General features: G+C 31.2%; 2 protein-coding genes across 2 annotated transcripts; one reads left to right on the top strand and one right to left on the bottom strand.

Moving 5' to 3' along the window:
* Window positions 1-558: 558 nt before the first annotated feature.
* Window positions 559-19,363, top strand: LOC123658391 (PI-PLC X domain-containing protein 1). Its single transcript, XM_045593821.1, has 8 exons — window positions 559-622; window positions 6,360-6,446; window positions 7,073-7,221; window positions 10,198-10,442; window positions 14,284-14,496; window positions 16,346-16,433; window positions 16,978-17,212; window positions 18,646-19,363. The coding sequence occupies exons 1-8, from the start codon at window positions 559-561 to the stop codon at window positions 18,987-18,989; spliced, it is 1,425 nt and encodes a 474-aa protein (XP_045449777.1). The 3' UTR covers window positions 18,990-19,363.
* LOC123658716 (palmitoleoyl-protein carboxylesterase NOTUM) lies at window positions 19,339-23,218 on the bottom strand. Its single transcript, XM_045594063.1, has 3 exons — window positions 23,141-23,218; window positions 21,573-21,673; window positions 19,339-20,709 (listed from the first exon to the last, which is right to left on the bottom strand). Exons 1-3 carry the CDS (start codon window positions 23,216-23,218, stop codon window positions 19,566-19,568), a joined length of 1,323 nt encoding a protein of 440 aa, XP_045450019.1. The 3' UTR covers window positions 19,339-19,565.
* Window positions 23,219-25,050: the final 1,832 nt, after the last annotated feature.

Genomic DNA, 25,050 nt, shown 5'->3' with positions numbered 1-25,050 from the left:
TGACACATTGGGATGTTGAAATGAATGAAACCTAAGGGATATGATACTATAAATATATTGATAAACTAGCCATACCACACACTATATATTTATTTGGATATTATTTCATATATGTCAAGTACACGTCAACAGAGATTTTGAGGTGAAAAAATAACTAATTTACCATCCAAGTTTTCATCTTCACAAATACAACATACATACACAAATAATTTATATGGATTTCTAGTAGAAAAATTACATCCGGGAACTTCCACGTGACCGGCTCTAGTTCAGGTCACGTGCGTTTCGACATCAGATCAAATCGGAAATGTGAAAACTATCGGAAGTCGCATCCATTCATTCATTCATCATTGAAAATGACAAACAACCGAAAAATTTTACGTGATGTAAGCATTGAAAACTTAGTTCTGGTCAATTTTTTGAATTAGATAGATAGCACGTAATGAATAGTGTGAGAGGGTATTCTATCGCTCGATCATTACTCAGTATCCTGCGCAGCAGTCAATTGTGACGAAGGAATGCCGAAACAACTCAGTGGCGCGGGAGCCACCTTTAGTGATGGCCGTCTCGTGGTACGTTGTGGCTTTCCTAGCCGCTTCAGCTTTAGGTGCTTCAATCGCACGTAAGTTTTCTTCTTATATTCAACTACTTATTGTATTTATGAAATTAAATTAAAAAAAAAATAATTTACATATTTTTTTCTCCATTTATAAGTAAATTTACGATAGTATTATCAACAAGAACTTATGTAACAGCAAGTAAATTATAATAAGTTGCCTATTTACAAATGATAATTAATTTTTTATAATAATAATTAAGTTTTATCTCGGGTCCATGTTACAATATTGTATTGAACCTGCCTAAAATTGCAATATTTCATACATCAAAAGAAGTGCTTATCATTTCAAAAACAAAAAATAATTATATTTGTTATAATAATATATAGAACTAATTTCCTTTTTTTTTAATGTAAGTGATATATCCACATGCTTATAATGCCCGTGCCTTTATTATTCCATATTTTTTAATTTTTTTTTTTTAACATGCATCCGTACTTCACTGCAACTTTAGAAAACTTAAGAACTAGCCTTATGATCTCTAAAAATGGACGCGATCCTGTTTTTATTAAAAATAATTGTTATACCTATAAAATATATCGAACTAGCATCGAAAAAGTATTAATACATTTTTTTTATTTCATTTCAATAGGTATATTCATCCATTGTTGGTAAAAGGGACTTAGATTGGACCCGAATCTCTTCATCTTCTTGATATTACTCAAAATTACATTTTAATCTTTTTTTTAATCCTGTCAAAAAATAAATAAAACCACTGCATTGCAAATAATAACTGCTATTTTAATAAATTTGCTGGACGTAATAAAACTGTCAATTATTTCTTTTATCATTATTGGTATCTTTTGTTTACATTAATAATTACAAAATAAAGTACGAATACATTTACCATATTATATTAACTCATTATTATACATTTTAATTAAGAACAAAAATTATTATTAATTGCAGTAACTTTTGATAATTACGTTATAAATTATTTATTGAAGTTGAAATTGAAATTTTTTAAATTATCTTAATTCAATATCCCTTTTTTTAATCACCCTGACAGTTATTCATCAATTTTCCAGTTCTTCAAATCAAACAAAATGAATACGCTTACAAATAGGCTAATATTTTTAAAGTAAGCAAAGATTGTTAGGGTAATGTCACATTGGAGCAAAAGATCCTGTTATTGATCCACACCTTTAATTTACGAACATGCCTGAATCGATTGACTGTCGGTAGGAGTAGGCTCACGAAGTAGATAACTAATAAAGAAGAAGAAAAAGAAGAATAAAAATACTTTATTGTACATACAAGTTAACATACATAGGTATCATAAAAATAAAACTTACAAAATAATATTATGCAGTAAGGCGGTCTTATCGCTAGGCAAGCGATTTCTTCCAGACAACCTTGGGGTAAAGGAGATTTTAAAAGAAAACAGAGTAGGGTCATCAAAAACGCAAAATAAAAATTAAAACCAAAGCGAATCCTACAATCTACTAATATAATAATAATAATATAAATAAATAGTATATAAGATTAATTTTAATACAAATCTTTTCAGTCTTATTTCTTTCGATATGATATTTAATTGAAAAATCACGGAGATTGGAAATAATAATAACTCATCTTGAATTTCTTATAAATATGCATATTGTCTAAAAGAATATATGTATATCAAATTTCACACACACGCAGTTCTAATTTCATGTTTGTTATTAGAACATTAAGATAAATTCGTTACATAAATGTGACACAGAAGTTTGTGACGAACAATAATATTTATATTACATTACATTAAAAAGTCTACAATGATTGCAAGGTTTATTAATGAACACTAATATTTGTAAAGTAATTAAACATAATTGACATAATGTGTAAAATAATACTTCAAGAACAAATTTATCTATAGATAGTACCTACGTCGTATTAGTACTAGTATTAGTAGTATTTTATAAATAAAAATATATATTAACGAGTTTTCCTTGTTAACCAACAACTTCTATTGGAACAAATAAGATATATATCATCCAAAAGTACATATTGTGATCTGTTTTAACAACAATGATAACAAAAGAAAATTATTATAAGTATAAAAACAACCGGAGCAGAGGTAAAACTAAGCTATAAAATAAAGGAAAACAAATATAATATAAAATAAAGGATAATAAATGAAGTTCCGATCTTACTATATATGTAACTTTATATTTTTTCAATACATTCAATTCTATAGAAGTTAAAGGGAGTATTTTATCAATACGTAATGTTTTATAATATAGGTACTCGTAACTTCTTTCAACACCCGTTTAATAATATTTTTAACGTCATACCTATTTACTTTATCTATAATAAAAGATGTGATAAAAAGGTATACATAATCAATTTTTCAAGATTAAGAAACATATTGATCTTGGAATAACAATGTTACTCATACATCAATGTTAATATAATGTTGATGTAAACTCGTACTAATAACAATATTGTCTTATTTTCAAATAAATATTTGAAAAACATTAGGAAAATATTAGGAAACTTCGCTCAAAAAATGCATAAATTATCCCAAATGAATTCAATTAAATAGAAACAAGTAAAAAAGTCTGGTCATACAACCTTTCAAATATTTAAGAATCAACGTGATATACGAGTGAGCTCGCTAGAGATAAACTCAATACTAATATATCTCCATTTTTTTTACTCGACTACTATTTTGTTATCATTCCACTCCTAATAAAAATACAAGAAACTTAGTTACATCGGTCTAAGTGACACCAAAAATATTGAAATAAAAAATAATGACAATTAAAATGACCTATTTATTCCTAATTTGAACCGCCGTGAACTTGCTTGTTATTCTTCCTGTCTTCTAATGTCTGTCTACTGTTATAACATATTTACTCGTAATATTATTAGACAGATTACTCGACACACCATTCCAACAGTACTTAATACATATCTGTAGCTAGTTATCACATAGGTAGTATAGTATAGTATCAGTTGTATTTTTCTCAGTCAAGTCAGCAATGAAATCCACTTCACTTCAGAAATATGTATGAAGTTGTTTTTGTTTTTATTTTATTAGTCAATCAGTTCGTTACAGTGAGCAACGGATGTATTAATTGTGTGACTACGAGTATTAAGATCTAAAATTAACAAAAAACGTCATCAAGATTTTACTAGGCTTTCTCTGACTTTTAAAGTTTTTACGCAGAAAATATTTAAAGTGGTTTGTCCTAGTTCTACTGTCATTGTGGTCATAATTACATAATTTTAATGACATAACATAGTAACGGTAGTCTAAGCGCGTGCGACTCCTTTTGCGAACTGAGTGCGTTGCGCAAGTTATAGGAACTCTTCACGATAATGATGCTAACTATTCGACCTAAATAAATGTAAATATTGTTGAGCCACTCACTTGTTACTTTTAATGATAAATTTGAATAAATTAATAAAAAGTATTTTGATAATGATTTTACATTTGAACAAGATATATAACTAAACATATATAGGAAGAACGTGAAGCATGAATTGAAAAAGTGTTAAAACAATATTCGACCCAAGTATCTCATGTGCAAAAACCACAGTATTATTTTTAGAGAATTCATTTAGTCTATGTGGTTGCACAAACAATGTAACATTGAAATTTTAAATTGAATTCCACATTTTCTTCTTTTCTTGAAAAAACTGATATAAATGTATTTGTACCTAAACATTTTAGAGAATACTTATTTGAGATCTTCCGATCCAACTTATAGCTTTGCAGTGACTTGTATTTTTGACAACACCGAATAGTTTCAGCAAAAAAGAGCTGTATATAAACGGTAGCGATCAGATCAATCTCCGAGCCTCGTTTTTTCTGCTACGTGATATTGACCAAACAATATAATATGTTATAAGTAAAATTACAAAAGATATAATACATAAATACAGACGATTTAAACAAAAAGGCAAACTACTTATGATGCACATGAATTAATTTAATTTTAACCTTTTCGACATTTCCAACAGTTTTTAATGAAATTGTCGCGATTCTACTGACGTCATATTAAAATAACATGAATGGTATTTGGAATTAGTTACGATTGTTAACTTTTATATGTTTTTATATATAATTATAAATTACTTTTTTACATCTATAAAAAATATTAAGCGTTAGATATTTTTTGTCTTAATATACTTAGCCCTAATATACAAGACCACTTTGAATTGTTTTTAGCATTTTTCAGAATGTTTATTATATAAAACGATATAATAAATTAAAACGTCAATGCGATCCAAGCCGCGCGGATTGTCAAGTTTTATATTTATCGGTCTATTTCATCTAATTTTACGACATCTTTATGACTCAAATAACGATAACTCATACAATACAACATTTTATAATGTAGTTAATGAAATTGTTCTGTAAATTATTCTAAAATGAAACATGTAACATTCTAATAAGGAAAAGTATGAAAACATTTTCCGTACTTAGCTTCATATTAGACATATTTCTTTTCCCATACGAGAACATTTACTCACTGAGAAGACTCAACCACATTGTATTGTATAAGATTTAAGAATGATAATAAAAAAATTAAGTATTTATTTTCTTATCATCAAAACAAAGATAATGTTTAAGCGCGTGAAGTACTCTTATATTTTAAAGAACTGTAGAAATTAAAACGTGACTTTAATCGGCGATTTAACTGCAATCATTACATAAAAAAATACTAAAGCTTGATATACATAAACTACTTCTTAAAGTTACCGAAACACATGGAGTTTTAAAAGTGATAAGTGCTTTAAAAAACTCAATGAGCTACTATTAACCCGAGTAGAAATTTTTTCGTCTTCCTTAGAAGGACCGGACCAGGCATGCTTGATCAGGACTAGATAAGGCATGTAACGCAGATGATTGGTCTGGACCTGATCAGGATGAGATGAGGTTTCCTGATCGGATTTTCCAGATCAGGAAATCTCATCTCATCCTGATCAGCCGGATCGGTCCGGTCCTTTTAAAAAACACGAATGTATATTCTTGAAAAAATTGTTTAAAAAAAAAGCGAATTGATATTATAAATATGTTACTTAACATAATTATTATGATATTTATTTCCGTTTATTTTTTCCAATGTATTATTTATTTATGTTTCTACTTTAAATATTAATTATTTTTATTTATTTTTATGTTATTAATTAGGTAATTATTTTTACTAATTAAATTTTATTTATTAACTTCTAATAATTAACTACTAATTAACCATTTCTTATTACTTACGACTGCTCTACTGTGTAAAAATGGACTCCCTGCTAGACTGTCATGATAATTGTATATATACTAAGTTCGCTTAAAAACATTAATAGCGCGATTCAGGCTCAGTTCACGTAATTTCTTTTAGGCTATCCTGATCTGGACCGAACCGGATCCTGATCCAGTATGCCTTACCATACTTGATTATATTTTACATCAGGCTATCCTTGTCTGGACCAGACCTGGTCCTGATAGAGCTTGCTGGATCTGGCATGCCTCATCCGGTCATCTGGACCGGATCAGGATAGCCTGATCCGGTCCAGATACATGATCTGGTTGAGCCTGACCTTTTTTCTAGTCGAGAAGTTAGAATATCAAATTCATAAAGGTCAAAGGTCAAGTCATAGTTTATTATTAACTATATTATATTTTACTATATACTAAAGTGTGTACAATATAGTAAATAGTTTCCATAACATATTACGTTAAGTATAATTATCATTTGATTATATTCGTCGTTGTGTTGTGTGTACCCAACATTATATTTTGTTGCTTGTCATTTTCAGTATCATACATCCCGTACCCGTTACGGACCCCTTCAACGGACACCAATATAAAAATAAGCCGAATCATGCGACATTTAATACGTGTATGTACGTAGCTGGGGCTCGCAAGTACAGTCATAATTAATAGTTTTTTAATAATCACTGTTAATATTCACTTTAATATCAATCACCTTAAATTTAAATATCTTAATATGTCAATAACTTATTGCTTGAAAAATGGTTGTGTTTTTCATGTTGACTGTACATATATTAGGAAAACTTTTTTCTATTGTTTGTTTCTTTAAAGTGGGTCATCCAAAGTGGTTATCCGGTGGTGGTTAAAAAGTAAATCCGAGACAAGAATGCACTTTTTTACTTAAACAAAAATGAAATTGTAGTATCAGACCACTATAAGGTAGAAATATTTTTGAAGTAAAACTTCTTTACTCTCGTTTGACTTGGGGAGTAAGCTGGTGGATGCGTGATGAGAGCGTTACGGGCGAGGCGAACCGAAGTTGAGAGGAAGATATAAGTTAGTGAAGATAGAAAGAGAAAGAGTTACGTTTCATATATTACTGTAGGAGCTAAAGAATTTTTACTTCAGTCATGTGGTCTAAAGCACACTCGTTTTTTTTTTTTTTACATAATATTAATTTATTAGGGTGCACTATACTAATACAAATGCATGTATAAGTTGACATTCTAAATCTAAACAGAATCGTTATAACTTCCAGCAAACCAGCAAGTCTTTGAAAAGTCGGCATGTGGCAAAGTGTGGGTCACGGTACATTCCCCAAACATTCGTCTACCAGGGGGTGGAAACCTACTGGACGCTATCGAACTTAACTGGGATTTCAGCACCTGTTCCAATGTACCTAAGCAGGTAATTATATTGTATTCTTCAAACACGTTATACTATTTCATCAAGGCATCGTCATAAAGACAATCAGATTGATGATAATAATAAAAAAAATCACTAAATTAATATGATTTATTAACGAAGTATAGGCAAAATATTCTAAAAATGTGTTCGTTTCTTTACAAAAGTACAGGATCACAAATATTTTTATTAAAATAAAAACTCTAAATACTATTGAGGGCCATGACATGACACACCTAGAGAGCGTGTGACGTTGCATCTATATAAATAGACGTTAAATTACTAGATAATCCATATTTTGCCCTCGTATTGCTTATAAATAAATTAACTAAGATGTATGTAACATTGGTATAAATCACGAAAGAACAAAAACAAAACAAAAATCCAGATAATCGGTTTCGTTTCCCTGTATCGATATCAAGTTGACGCTGTGATATTGAAAGCCGAGTTTTTGTATACACGTCATCGGTCATTGTAGTCGTACGATACGTTGCGAAACCGATAGACCAACTCTTTTATTCATACGTCCCGTCGCCTGACAATCGTCATTACAGCTAGGGCTGTCATTATCTTCTTAAGGGTAAAATTTTTTTGTGAAAAAAACCTGGATGTTAAAATTAATTTTAAAATTTAGAATACGAATATTTTATTCAAAGGCAAATTTAATATTACTATTTCTTATTTGCGTTTTTTTTTTTTTTTTTTTTTTTTTTTTGGAATAAAATGGTTTTGATTAAAATGATTTGCTATTTTGTATGCCTACATTACAATTAATTTATAATTTTTGTTAATTTTTTATTAAAACAAATCCACAACTTAAAACATACATGGGAAAACTGAAATAACGGGATTAGATAAATGTGGAGAAAATGTATTTCATACAACTGTCAAAATTAGAAATAAAAGCGTAGTAAACAACAAAAATATTTGGGCGTTTTCAATTCAATTAAACTATAACTTACTAAATTAATTAAACTATAACTCTTATATAAAAAGTTAGATACTACGATTACTTTTTTCTCAAATTTCGTCACCGCGACAAACAGCCAACGTTGACATAAGTTCGTAATGCCACAGATACGCTCGAATAGACGCGGATACAAATAAATTATGTGGTTTATTTGATATGACCTGGATGCATAGGTAAGATGTCACAGCAAGGGATTGCTGTGACAACCTTAGGCATGCCTCGACGTCCTTAAGTCAGCTGGGACGCTCTTACACGCTCTCACACATCAAAGCATACCGGCATGTCATCTGCCGCTTCGTATTCCCTTTTAACTATAATTATTATTCTACTTTGGAACAGTTGTAGCTTTAAATATTAATATTATGTACATGTATGTGTGCGGAAAAGTAATTTTAAATTTTAATAATAGCAGGAAGTTATCCTTTATGTTATGTAATGCTCCAGATGCAATCTAGCAGTCTACCTTACTTTATTAACCGACTTACAAAAAAGGAGAACGTTCTCAATTCGATTGTATTTTTTTTTATGTATGTTAAAACTCAAAACTTTTGACTGGGTGAACCGATTTCGATGATTTTTGTTTTAATCGAAAGACATGATACGTACCCCACGTTTTATTTAGTTCAATTTAAATTCAATTGCGATCTAACGAGTACTTTCCGAGTTATATCTATTTATACGTATTCATTGACTATTTTTTCGTCGACCTACGTTTTATTATACCGCATAACTTTTCAATGGGTGAACCGATTTCGATGATTCCTGTTTAAATCAAAAGCTAAAAGATCGCAACCTGATTACTATTTTTTGAGAAATCTTTGATGATATGTATTTACTATTATTTCGCCAACCTACGTAGTATTACTGGTCTCTGTAATCGAAGGGAGCCGATAACAACATCATTATCATCTTCCAATGTTAACATAATATAACTTTGGTAGCAACAAATATCAAAATTTCGACGTTATTATCAAAAAATAAAGTCATATTTTTATTCATCGGACGAAATATAACTCAATTCATGGTATTAGTATTATCTACATTTCTTCAATGTATATCAAAATATGACACGAATAATATCAGACGTAAAATATTAGTATTATAGAACAGTTGGTAACCCTAATTACAGCTGTTGTGTGTAAAATTATTACACGAAACGGAAACACACGCATATTATACGTAACTATGCGCTTTATGAAGCAATTCAGCGAATCACATCAAGCACTTAACGTATCCGAACTTTGATTTATTTATTTCCTTGCGACATTTGTAAGTTAAGATAGAAAGTAGTGTTTCTTTAAAGGTAGGCTTTATGAAAGCGCTATTAACATATTGTCTTTCTTTATTTTAATGCACATTGTCTAATTAAGATTAAATAGATACTTATCTCCTTAATCTTGACTTAAATACTAACAAATCGTTTTCGATTGACGGTTCGATAACGGATTTACGAATGGGTTTTCGTATTTTTATAGGTATATAATATAAAGTGCATTATATATATATATATATATATATATATATATATATATATATTGCTATGTGGTTATGGTAGTTCAAATATAGCCAGCCCCTCTTTTCCCGTGGGTGTTGTAAGAGGCGACTAAGGGATGACACAGTTCCACTACCACCTTGGAACTTAAAAAACCGACCGATTGCGGAATAACCATCCAACTGCTGGCTTTGAAATACTCAGGCCGAAGACGGGCAGCAGCGTCTTCGGTGCGACAAAGCCAGCCCTGTGGTCACCAACTTCCCTGCCCAGCGTGGTGACTATGGGCAAAACACATGAGTTTACGCCATTTTTGGCGCAAACTTGTGGAGGCCTATATCCAGCAGTGGACTGTATTAGGTTGAATTGAGGCTTTGAAGTGATATATACAGGTATAGAAAATATTAAGATTACGTGTATGTGATAACAATCACAATAATTAACAAATAAAATACCCAATTCTCGAAACAACAAGATACCAAAAAATATATTGCAAAATATCAAATATATGTTTCAGATAGGTCTTTTTAACAACTGGCCGTTGTCATGGAATCAAGCGTTGGCAGTTTTTGCGGTTGAATCTGCGGAAGGTTTCGTTATAACTAATATTTCGCTGGGCGACAGTAAATTGCCAGCTGGTTGGGATATCGGAACCGGTCTCAAAGGACCTCACTGTCTTTGGCCATGGGTCGGAGCGGGCGACAGTCATATAAGAGCACACAACTGCCTGAAAATACAACCCACTTGGATGGAAGATAACGCGTGAGTAATATATATGTACAGCATACTCTTTTGTGCTTTCTGCTCCAAATCTAAGGGCGACATTTTTGTTTTGAACCTTCTTTAGGCGCATGAGGGTAAAATTTTTACGGATGAAACGCAATAATAATAATATTAGCGTCACGAAGATTTGCAACGTTTTTGTCGAACAACAGAGCCACCTAGCGTGTACTATAGAAACTACAAAGGTTGTTACATTAATATCGATAGTATTACATTGCAAACTAAAAGGCGCAGGAACGGAAATCTAAAGCTTTAGATTTGTATAAATATAAACGAGGCTTAAAAATTAGTTTGCCAAAGAAGTTTCACTTCTGACATGTGTACTTTGTACGCACGCACTTTTTTGTTTAATTTCTAATATCCTACACATATATCTTACTCTATTTATTTCACAATTAAACCAAATAACTCTTGTTTTTTAAAATAGCTAAAAAATATAACTGATAAAATGTTGTCTCGAAGAGCTGGTTGTCTGAAGAAGAGATCGCTGTTTAGCGATAAGACCGCCTGTTGTACTTTTCTTATAGAATATGTTGTATTTATGTTGTCTTTTAAATTGTAAACTTCTTTTTATATGTACAATAAATATTAAATTGTTATTGTAAAATAAAATTGCATTAAGTGAGTCATGATTGCAATCGTTACAAAATTACTTTTCTTTATTTCGATAAGTAATAAGTCTCCGTGATAAGATGTGATTGCAATTTAAATCGGTATTTAATGATAAAATAGGACATTTTGGATATAATAGCCGTCAAAACTTATATATACAGAGCTGAACTAAATCACATTTAACTCATAGTTACTTATGTAAGCCTGCTGCAATGTGGATGTGCAAATATAATATGTTCTCGAAATTCAATTCACTGTTGTAATTGGTTGATTACGATATTTTAACATGTAGTTCAATCGGTTTTACGTTTTCGGATTTTGTAGAACAATAAAAAGTATTTATAAACAACACGACCTGCTCAAATACGTATAATAATAATAATACTACACTTTATTGTTCACCAAAAAAAATACATAGCAAAGAAGAAAAATTTTAACAATACATTAATAAGGTACAAAGGGCGGCCTTATCGCTAAAAAGCGATTTCTTCCAGGCAACATTAGGCAAAGAAGCGATACGTATATTTAAGATATAGTAAATACCTTACATGAAATCAATTATTTTTATACTCGTACTAATTTCGTTGATATATTAAAAGTAACAATTTTGGTGGTATATGTGTTTGCCGGTCAATTTATACACTTTATATCTTTTTAACTGACTTCAAAAAAGGAGGAGGTTAGTCAATTCGACCGTAAATATATTTTTTATGTATGTTTGGGGATAACGTCGTCGTTTATGAATCAATTTTGATAATTATTTTTTTGTTGGAAGGGGAGATCTCCCAGGTATGGTACGATAAGGAAACTAGGATCTGATGATGGGATCTCTCGAAAATCGTAGGGATGACTAGTGCATTAGTTAATTTTGTTCGTCTACTTACGTTGTATTACTTGTCGATGTAATTAAAGTCGGTTTTTTTATTATTTTACTAAAGACGTAATTTAGACTTATTCTGAAAAGTATTGTAGAAGTATGTAAGTAGTTGTTAAAACATTTTGTTTATGAGAACAGAAAGAAAAATTAGTGTAAATTTCAGAGTCAAATCACAAACAGTTTCTCCTTTATCATTATCTTATATAGAACAATAAAAACCTTACGTAGTCGACAGCCATTATTTTATTTAGCAGTTAAAAAGAAAGATGACTAAGACTTTTCTTTAATGGTCAAGACAAAGATACGTAAAATTGATTCTTTAATAACGAAATCACTGTATCAAGTGTCTCGTTGCCTTCCTGCCTACGTATTTCCTAATAAGGTTCATTGCTTCGAACGATTGTAGTCATACGAAGAGAATGATTGCAAATAAATCCAATACTTTCTATAGAATTCCCCATCTACAAACCTCATGATAATATTTCTTGTCTTAAAATAGTCCAAATTTGATAACAGTAGGAAAAATAATTCATGAAAATTAAAACATGAAAAAATACTTCCCGCAAACCATTTGGATAGAGGTTGGAATCTAATATCCAAACCCTTATTGCAGAGTAACTACAGAGCTCTCTAACGCTTTAGGAGACTCTGTAGTTGTGATCTGTATTGTATTTTATTGATTCGTCGCATTTAGTATGAACCATGTAAATTGGAATCATATATTTTTAACCGACTTCCAAAAAAGGAGGAGGTTCTCAATTCAACTGTATTTTTTTTTATGTATGTTACATCAGAACTTTTGACTGGGTGGAGCGATTTCGACAAATTTTCTTTTAATCGAAAGGTGGTGTGTGTCAATTGGTCCTATTTAATTTTATTTGAGATCTAACAACTACTTACTACTCGAGCTATATCTAATAATGCGTTTTTACTTGACGCTTTTTTCGTCGACCTACGTTGTATTATACTGCATAACTTTCTACTGGATGTACCGATTTTGATAATTCTTTTTTTATTGGAAAGGAGATATCCCAAGTTTAGTGCCATGATAAGGAAACTAGGATCTGATGATGGGATCCCAGAGAAATCGAGGGAACTTCTTGAAAATCCGCAATAACTTTTTACTGGGTGTACCGATTTTAATAATTTTTAATTTAATCGAAAGCTGATGTTTGTCATGTAGTCACAAATAAATTTTATTGAGATCTGATAACTACTTTTTGAGTAATCTTTGATAACGCGCAGTAACTTGACTATTTTTTCGTCGATCTACGTTATATTACTCGTCGATGTAATTAAAGTCGGTTTTTTTTTCGTTTGCGAGCAAACACAATTATTTATTATCAAACCTACTTTATTTTAACTTCATACTAATACCTGAAGCAAAATCGTCCTCAGAAAGAAACACAGCAGAGTTTCGGTAATTGTTTCAGTCAGTACCTTGGGACGCAGCCTCTAGAGTATGGGTCGACCCTCGGATTAATGAATCAAATTATGAAGATAATCTAGATTCTATATAATACTAAACATTAATTCAGACCAACTGCCATGGTCTCAAGTGACCGCTATATGTTTAGTGTTGAATATTTGATTAAAATTAATCTTTTTCTCGAACTACTAGTATCAATAAAAATATATAATAATTCATAATAATGTCAATAATATTTAACACATACATACGCAACAATAACGTAACAACTGTTCTGCATTTCACAGTTAGCATATGATATACAGGAAGTAACAAGTCAACCGATGACATTGATGACTAAGTATAAGTGATGTTTTTTGTCCTCGTAAATAAAAAACAGTACCTATGTCTTGATGCGTGTGTAGACAATGTTATATAACTTATTAGAAATACATATTCGTAAAACTCTTTTATATGTGTATTTTTATTGTATACACCCATTCGTATTTTAAGATTTTTTTTAACCATTTTTATATTACATATATTCTGATATAGATAGAATATCGCAAGACTTCGAAAATTTTCACTGAGCACAACGATATTATAACTATGTTTTAAGTTTCCGACTAAGATTGTTCTTGTGTATTCACATAAAAATGTCATCTATTCTTTAACTTTGTTGTTGTATTTAAAATAGGGTTAATTTATCCAATTTTACTATCTCTAAAATTGTGCATTTTCATCAAACAAGTTCTTATTCATGTCTCTTAACATATTTAAATTCAGGCATATATATTTGCTTCTACTAAGTTAAACAACGTTTAAAATTAAATGATCCACTTGCATCAAACATAATAATATCTACATTTGTTTGAGGCAGATTTTCTTAAAATATTTAAGTGTGAAATAAAATTAATCAACAGTGAAAGAATCAACAAACTTCGTATCGGCGACTTGGCAATTCCCGGTGCACACAACGCCGGCGCGTGGCGTTTCGACACGGAAATCAGTACCCTTTCCAGAGACAGTTTCGTTCTTTGCCAGGACAGGTCCATCTGGGCCCAACTGGTCCATGGCATCAGATATTTCGACTTTAGGATCGCCTATTACGACTTCTATCCACGAGAAGAAGACAGGTATTTATTTTCTTTGTAACAATTGTCTTTACTATTCATAATTATTTTACTGATAGTTATGATTTGTTGGATATTGTTTCTATTTATAATTAAAAGCCTTTTTCGAAATATGTCTTATCTCGTACGATCACCGTAAATAACATAAATTTTCAAAAAAAAAAACAACTTGTAATTTAACATAAAAGTAATCAACCTAAGAAATTTAATGAAATAGTTATTGCAGCATATGCTGAGATTTATCCTTACAGGGTATAAAAACTTAACTCAGGTGAAACTTGCAGGATGATTAATAATATTCTAAAGCAAACCATTACGTTAGAAGCAGCTCATGCTTCGCTGACTCGATTAGCCAATGTAAAGTAATTAGATACGTTAGTAAGATTTATATCGACATTACGTAGTATATACCTATGTATACTGTATTAATGAACAAAAATACCTTCCGTTCAATATTACTAGTACTCGTACAATAGAGGAGTATGAATAAAGTATTACTTCGTGAATTATAAGGAGTGTCCGCATGTATTTCTCAGCTTTTGTAATAATCTAAGTTGATGTAGTCAATTCATTATATTTACGCGTGTTATATTATACAATAACGTTATCTCATATTTCATAGTTGGCGTATTTTTAATGATACGTCATGAATGAGAAAATATAATCGGAAACTGCTCTACTAATAATAGCATTTACTGATTAAAAAATATATAATTGGCAAGAGACCGCTCAGGACCGGGCAAGATGGAGAGTTCCCGTCTCGGAGGCCAATACGTACTTTGGGGTTTCAGCGCCATAGCAGTAGTAGATAAAAAAAATGTTAAAATCTATTATTTTAATTTTCATTTTTATCGTAATTCTAAAATCAAAAACGTAATAAACATGCAAATAAAACTTTCATTGATAACGAACACCGAATCTCAAAAAATATAGTAAACTAGTTATCAACTTCAGGATGAGTTTTTAGGTTAAGAATTATTAAATTTTGGATAGCAAAAACTTTTAAGTGCCTAATTTCTTTTTAAGGTTCGACTAATACTTCTTTTTATGTTATATATACTATTTATTATTATATTACATTGACTACTATAGATAAAAAACTTTTATGCAGATCAATCTCTTATAAAAATGATAACCATATTTTTTTCCAACGTTTACGCGAATTTCACTCCTTAAAATGAAACAACTTTTTCGGATTTTATCGCGATTTATTAAGTTTTTTAAATTCCCGACGCTTCGGATACTTTACAGCAACCATGGTCACGAGAGGGCCTCAAATCTGAAAAATTTATTTCATTTTAATGATTACAATATTAATTATCATACAAAACAGAATATGCAGCTTAGTGTACTCATCAGTTGGAAAATAATATTGATTACATACTTACTTATATAAATTTTATAATTAATCACTTCACGATCCCCATAACAATCATAAAACACAATACACAATAAAAAATGGTCATAGGAAACCATATTTTTATGATGATAAAATATGAAAAAAACGTATTGTTCTTAACTGCCAGTGCATAGATGTAGCGAAGTACGAGTGGGATGAGGGAGGGAACAGCTTCTCAATGGGTATTTACGTTTATAGATTTTCGATGTTAACATTTCATTCGGATTGATTTCGGACATCTACAACATAGACATTCACATTATGTTCTTTGAATTATAATAATCATTGAATATTAATTAAAGTTTATACAGCTTGTATACATGGTCCTTTCATGATTCTTGACTGATGACTTCGTTCTTACACAATGAAAATCCATGCCACTGGCGTAGTGCTCCGTTTAATCCTAGTCATAATGCTATTGAAAACTATTAATTTATCTATTTTCCTCTTTAGATATTGGTTGAACCATAACTTGATCCGAGTTCGACCACTCGTGCCGTTATTGAGAGAAATCAGAGCCTTCCTCGACAGTACTAAAGAGGTAAATCAAGTCAAAAATAATTGTTATACACACTTTTGGTATACTAAAATAAAAAAATTAAATCATTAAATTTGTCGGAATAAAATAACTTTTTAATGCTTACGTCACTTTTTGCACCACAAAGGTATACAATGGTTCTTATAATATTTGCGAGTAAAAGGTTAGAAAATATTAATATGTTGTATGTTGTTGTTTGTATGCGAGTAAAGGTTAGAAAATATTAAAATGTATTAATTCTTACTCAAAAGTAAGTAAACTCGCTTTACTGATCCATGTTTTAAGTTAAATTTTTAAACAAAACCCGCAAGAGTTGTATCGTTTTGCAATGCGACCAATTTGTGGTACGATTTATACTTTAAAGCGAAAAACCGTTATATTGCAGTAATTTAACACGTGGTCTGCGGTAAAATTTGTTTAAAATTCATGCAAACCGCAATGCACCAGCTTATATCCCACCTTTAGATTTGTCACAAATCTACATATATCAAAAACCTTTCGAAATTCAATTTTGAGCTAGCTTTATCCTTCTTCTGATTTCTTACAGGTAGTGTTTCTAGATGCCCATCACTTCCCAATGGGTTTTTACCACCAGAACGGTGCGCCAATCCGTGAAGTTCACATGGGCTTGTTAAGACTCGTCCAACGTGAGCTAGGACCCCACATTGCCCCGGCTTCACAATTTGCCACTGCGCACGGAACAAGAGGTCCAACTCTACAAACCTTAGTAGATGCTGATAGAAGACTTCTTTTTAGTTACGTCGACAACAATATAGTGGCTGGTAAGTAATTATAACAAAGTTAAATACAGGATAAGAAATCTTGACTTAATTCGTCCTTTAATAAAAAAGGCTCCGTAATTTTTATCAATCTATCCATTTAAATGATTGTAAAACTAAATATATATATATATATATATATATATATATATATATATATATATATATATATATATATATAAATTTGCACTGTTATAATAAAACAATAACTATGAAGTCTCAGCATCAAATCGATAATGTGATACATTTCTTTCAATTACTTATTATGACTAAATTATAAACGAAGGCAACAATAGAGGATCGTGCTGGTGGTAGTTAAATTTTTTCATACAGCACCGACATAAAGACTCTTTGTTATACAAAACTAATAATACGAAAGCAATTATAATATTTCGCCTTAAACAAAGACTACCTACAGAAAGTCCCTGGGTAATATGTGTCAACCAATTACTATTTGCGTGTGTTGTAATGTTTATGACTTTGATTACGCAAACAACTTCAGTAAATCAGTACCTATTTAATGTAACAAAATGATTATACATACGTTACATGCAAGTTTTATCATCGAATGTCCGTTTACCATTGATCACCAGATAATTGGTACAAGTCTAAAAAATTACGAGGTGATGAATTTAAAATATGACATTTGAGCATAGCAAGCCAGAACGTATCACACCTCTCGACTATCTTAATTTTACTTTATAATCTAGCCAAAGAGACCTGTGTTAACGCTTTTAGAAGGTTTGCAAATACTATTCGAAGCTACAAAACCTAACAAAAAATAAATAAACAAGGTCTTATTTTCCATTATTATTGCCTTCCTTCATTTACTTTCGAAATAACTTTTGAATTAATTGTAGTTGAATATTGCTGTCACAAACGATATCTCCAAGTTCTTAATCACAGCGGTCTCTGTTTCGTACAGTCTGACCAGTGTGTCTGGTTTCTAACGATCTTTTAGCCGAACTAATATCGTCTATGTGTATTTTAGCCTTGTACTAAATATATCCGTTTTAAACACAAATTAATACTTTATTTAAAGAACTTTTATGTGGATTAATTGTTAAATCAAAGATTGATATAATAGTACGTATGATAAACATCGACTTAGAAAATAAATAAACTTATACGTACTTAACTTGTATTAAGAATACAATTTTAAAACATATGATCATATATATATATATATATATATATGATATGATATGAAACATATGATATGATGATGATAATTTAGTTAAAAAAATAATTATGATTTTATATGATTTGATGAACAAAAAGAAGTGGATCTCGCTTCTTGAAAACACACAAAATATATAGTTGCATACTTATTTTCATAAAACAGATCATCTATATTAACGTATAATTACGATATACATATTTAAAAAATACAAAACAACAGATTAAATATTCGATTTTAAATATTATTGTTTCAGGTAATCGATGGTTGTGGCCAATACTACCTCATTTATGGGCGAACACAAACAGCCCTGTAGAATTATTCCAGTACTTAGACAGGATGATCGACAGCTATCCTCAGCCATCTGCCCGCTCCCCGCTCTTTTCCGCGATGGCTCAAACAACGCCTTCAGTATTAGACATTGTTTTACTCCGAGGCTCTCTTCGTGATAATGCTGATGCTGTAAATCGTAACGTGACATCACGACTGACTAGCCGTTGGCGACAAAGGGCCAACATTGTCTCTTCGGATTTTTACCTTGCCAACGACGTCATCGACGTTTCAATAGCTATAAGCGTTGAAAGATCCAATCGATTATGACACAACAGCAAACGTCTCCGAAACGGTGGGATAATTATAAACAAATCGTATCGCATACCAGTTAAAACCTACGGGCGGCGTCCCCTTGGACTACCGCTCACCAAGTACCACCGAAACAGATCAAAACGCCTCATTGACTACACCTACTTAACCAATTGATTTAACTTAGTGATTCCCGTTACTGATCAATTGCGTCCGGTATAGTATAGTATCTATACGTCGACACCGGCTAACCGAAGTGAGATATTTTATGCTTTATTTATATAATGTTAAGTGTGAACTAGTCCATTGTTACTTGATAAGAAGTTGAAATTTTTATTAATTTTGCCGAAACCAAATAAAATATTGCTTTGCATTAAAATATTTTTAATCAACATGGTGTTTAATTATTAAGAATAGCGCACAGCGTGAAAATTCTTTAAAATAAAACATTACACATAGTACTTCATTTTTTACTTATATTAATTTTATTATACGTTACAATAAATAGAGTGTAATATTAATAATAATAATTGTACTTGCAACAAAACGAGGTAGATTAGCCGTGCAGTTAGCACGTAACAGTCATATATTATATCACGTATGCGGAGCCAGCAACGGCAACAGTTCTGCGCGACTCATGCGGGACAAGGCGCGGGCATCGAGACCCATCGCAGCGGCTGCGCCGCGAACGTCGAGCCCGAAACTCTGTAACAGCGCAGCCAGCGCCACCTCCTCGCCAGTCCGAGGATCACGCAACCGAGGACATGAACCATTGCACTGGGGCCAAGTGCAACGTTCCACAAGTCTTCTTGGTGCACATCGTGCACGTTCTTTTCTATTACTGCGACTAAATCGTCTCTCCCAACACGAGATGGCCCGTGGCAATGACACGCCTGACACGTTAATTGCCAACCATTCCGGCCGTGCGAGTGCGCCGTGAGCGATACATGCGGGAGCAAATGTTGAGCGTACGTTTTTAAGACTCGCTCGTATTGCTGATCCGGTATCATGAACCGCATCCCACTGTGCTCTAGTCCGTGGAGCTCTTACTCCCTCTGCAGTAAGTTGTGCAGAATCAAATAGATATTGGAAGACGAAAAGAGGCGTTCGAATGTGTGGGTATAACCGATATCCAAAATAACACAACCATGGCTTTTCGGGATATTCTCGTACACATGATGTCGGTGGCGATCCCAACCACAATAAATGTCCTAACCGTGCCATTTTATCGGCAGAAGAAGCACGTCGAGTCTTCTGTGGTCGATCCAAAAACCAACCAGAATCTGCAATAGCTGCAACACGAATGCCATGAGATCGAAGACTTCTCCTTGCACTGTCTGCATGAAACATGACCCCTGTTCCACCTGCGCTCGAACCGACGAGTAAAAGTCGCCCGGCGAATCCGAGTTGCAGAAGTTCATCAAGCACGGAACGTACGATAAGTCTACCCGCGAATGCGAAACTGTTGTTGGAGCGTCGGATCGTACGCGTTCCTGTCCACATATCACTCGAGCAGTAGGGCAACAAGACATGATTAGATTCATGCCAGAGGGGATTTGTTTGTGGATCCGCAGACAGCAAGGCTGGGGCTCGTCGCGTTCGTGGCCATCGCGAGGACGACATGAGGCCTGGCCTCCGTCTCCATCGCGCACTACAGGAAGCCGTGTCCCAACAGTAGCCGCCACCTTCCAAGTACACAACCCAGTGGTGATTGTTGGTTCCTCGTCGTATATAGTACCTGAAATTACGAAAATTAACACATTCATAACAAAACTAATGATAAATGAAATACGAAAATTCATGACTTTGCTTTTGAGCTTGCTGGTAAAATAAAAATAGAGGATTTATTAGAATGTTAAAGTAATTTTAATCAAGTAAGTTTTTTTCTTTATTTAAGGAGTTTTAGTCCATGAGGACTACGCTACTCCATAAGAACATCACACTTGCTACATACAAGAAAGCGATTCGAGAACTGGTTAAGTAAGTTAAAGCTTACGGTTAAGTAAGTTAAACATAAAAAATATTATTGTAGTGATATCTGTACCTCAGCTTTAATATTTAAGATGATATATATGATAATTTTATATATAAGATGCACTTTCATATATATATATATGATCAAAGTGCATCTTATTTTTGCATAAATACTATTTTAACCTTTATTTTTAAACTCAATAGGTAAGTTTTGGGCCAGGTAGGTAGGTATTGGTAAAGAATAAAAAAATAAATACATAATCAAATGTATTTTTCTTTTACTCTTGATATAATTTTTAGGCCGCAATATATATGTATGTATCTTAAACGTTTTCTTGTCAAGCATGAAATTTTATTTTTAAGGTTTTGATTGCATGTAACATTAAAAGTATCCTAGCGTGAAATCCAATATGATAAAATAGGAGATTAGTTCGTATTACTGAAATTAAACTTATTATTATTATTATTATCCTTGAGAAACCAAAGCGAAGATTGTTTTTCGCACGACTATTCCATGAAGCGTGATTGAGAGCGAGCTTTAATTATTGTTTAAAATAATTAATGGAAATCAGTTAAGATTTCTAAACTACAAGACAGTTAATAAAAAAAAAACAATACGAAACTCACCCTGCAGGCGATCCATCATTACACGTAAGCGTCGTGTTGGATAACCACACCAGCTTTAAGCTATCAGGAGCTGCACACTCACAGGCCGCAGTTATTATCACCTGAAATTATACAATAACAAATATATAACTCTTACTTTTAACTATATTTGTGAAAACATATTCAAGACAAAATTATTACACTCAGAGTAACAAAAAGCTAATTGAAAAACTGTCACTCATACTTATATGACATTTTGTTTTCGTCACTGATTAGATTTAATTTGAGCAAGGAAAAACAGAAGTACTATGGAATTATGGATTAATATTTGTTTCGATGCTTTGGGGAAGATCGCTCTCGCTAAGGACGTTATATACCTGCTCCCTGTACGAAGCCGGGATGGTACGCTATTTAATGGTAATAAAATTATAATATGTATTTGCATAAATAAAAGTTATCTATTACACAGCTGCATGTTATTACATGTGGAATCTGCGTTCAATTTGAATACTTGCCGGATAAGTTGACATTGGTTATTTAGCTTGGTTATTAGCTTGCTCCAATTACATATAAATTATAAACACAAGAATTTCCACGGCATTTTTATCTTCAACATTGCTCATGAAATCAAATGGAGACACTTTAGTTTTAAAATATTTTAATGATTTTCCGCGGAACTCTACTATTTCTGATTTGCAATTTATTTTCCTTGAACTTCTTGGTTCAAAACTTGATACATGTAAGTGCAACAGTATTAAATGCAACTTTAATTAGTCTTAGTGAACAATAATATTAAAGTTTTATAAATAGTTTACTAAAATAATAATAACTTTCTCTTAAATTTTATAATTACAAAATTTTGTAAGACACCACAAGTCCATCCAGGATATTTCACTCTACTTCGTGATAAAACTACTAAAATTCAAGGAATTAACTTACTGTGTTGATTAGTAAGAACATAAAATTAAATATGTATGCTTTTTCTTCGAAATTTCATATGTATCGAAATTTACTATATAATATATAGATTTGATACTATATAGTATTTAGAAAATTTTACACTTTTTTAATATTACTAATCAATTAAAAGAAAAACATTGAAAGAAAAACAATCGTCTCCATAAATTTATACACTTATAATATCCGCATACTGATAAAAATTCCTTGCATAATAACGCGATCAATACTAATGACAATGACGGCCATTAAAAATACTTAATTATCTCTAAGAAATAAAACATATTTAAACTATTAAGTGATAAAAATAAAACAAAAAATCGCTAATTTAGTTAGCATACCAACTCTTAACAATCATACTATCAATTAATTATAATTTAGACGCATGTCTCAAGACTATGCGATATAATAGTAAATTAAAACAATATTTCTTTTCTAATACTGTTGTTGTTATGTACGCATTGTAATAGTACATTAGTAATAGTGTCTCACGTGGCTCGCCACAATATGTACTTGTATCTTCGGCGACATGCTTCATTTATTAATCCTGGTTTTTATTTAATACCATTTTCATATACTTTGTTAATGCAACATATGTTTGACTATATTTAATTTTTAAATGTAAATCTAACGTCGTGTGCTGGTAACATTTGTAAAGGTGCGGACTGAAAAGCAGCTATAAACTGAGTCAACGACCGCTTCGTCAGCATTTTTTCTAAAATCTCTGTAAATTAAACTTTAAAAATCTTTTATTTTGCTGTACCTGGTGAATAAAGGTTTTTTATTTTTTAATTTCAATATTATTGTGTAAAAAATAATGTTACAAATTTTTGAAATAGACTAAGACATAATCATGTGTTATCTAATACTATTAAACATATATATATATATATATATATATATATATATATATATATATAGACAACATATATATAATCTGAATCTCGGAAACGGCTCCAACGACTTTCATGAAATTTAGTATGCAGGGGTTTTTGGGGGCGATAAAACAATATAGCTAGAATTCATTTTTAGAAAATGTCGTTTTATCAATGTTTTTAGGCAATGAAAAAAATGGCTACAATGCCGTTAGAATAAAAAGTTAAATTTCGCGAATGTCAATAAAGTTGTAATAGCTCTGATCGGAATTGAGCCGATCGGGATCGCCTGAGAAGACCACGGTACAAATCCACGTGTCGATCGATTATTTTTTTCCTTTTTTTCTAATAATTGCACTCATGATTTTTTAATTAAATAATCAGTTCATATTTTTTATTATTATGTCTGTAAAATCGGAAAATACTATTCATATGTTATCAATATGTAAATCGTATTTAAATATGATTTCCAAAAAACACGATTTACTAAAAAATACCGAGCTAAGCTCGGTCAGGTACAAAAAAATATTTTAACAATTTTCAAAAAATACTTATAATGATTTTTATGACATTTCAACTAGTATATTATGATATATGTGCCCATTAGAACTTCAGTTATTTAAATTTTTTACAAATAAAAATGACGTGTAGTAGGTATTATTGTTGACTAGAGAGGACCCGGTTTTACCTTATGTCGCGTCTAAACATCGTTGCGTGATGTTTGTAGCCTAAGTACATATTATACACTCGTGAATGTAAACAAAAATACAGTCGAATTGAGAACTTCCTCATTTTTTGGAAGACGGTTAAAAATTTGCCATGGCTATAGTAAATATATTTTATACAATATACTTGTTTACGTATAATATTTAGTTAGGATGTACATATCTAATAAAGTAAAATGAAAAGTTTCTAAATAAAAATTATAAACGCACTTTTACTGATCACATATGAAAAATGTATATCTATCTAAAAATTTATCTACACAAATAAATAAAATTGGAGTCTGTTTGTAATATTGAAATAACAGCTTATTACTAAAGGCTTATGGGTGTATACACGGTACATATACCAAAATAACACTTTTTACAATTTTTATATCTGTCTATCTGTTCCGGCTAATCTCTGAAACGGCTGAACCGATTTTGACGAGACTTTCACTGGCAGCTGATGTAATAAGGAGTAACTTTGGCTACTTTTATTTTCGAAATTTATGTATTTTATGACGGCGAACTGAACAATAACTTTTTTGTTAAAATCCACGCGAACGAAGTCGCGGGCACAGCTAGTTAGACATAAAAATCGCAAATAGAAAATTGTGAATTTAATCATATGTAAGTTTATAACGGTAACCATGTTAACCATCTAGTTTTACTTACTTTACGTCTACAATAAATAATAAAGTAAAACGAAAGGAATAAACAAAGCATTCTAAATATTTCGTTAATAATAAATAAAAATATAGAATAAAATAATAATTGACATGTTTAAATATACCTGTAATTAGTAAGACGATTATAATAATATATCTATGTTACTACAATAATAAATAATAAAAATAATAGTTTACTATTTAAATCTTTAAAAATAAGCTACATTGAAATGTTTTAAACACATCACAACATAAAACCATACAAATTGGTCAAAACAAAACACACGTTTCCCGA

Source organism: Melitaea cinxia, chromosome 12, assembly GCF_905220565.1.
Source record: "Melitaea cinxia chromosome 12, ilMelCinx1.1, whole genome shotgun sequence".
Lineage (NCBI taxonomy): Eukaryota > Metazoa > Arthropoda > Insecta > Lepidoptera > Nymphalidae > Melitaea > Melitaea cinxia.
This window is presented reverse-complemented; position numbering and strand designations above follow the sequence as displayed.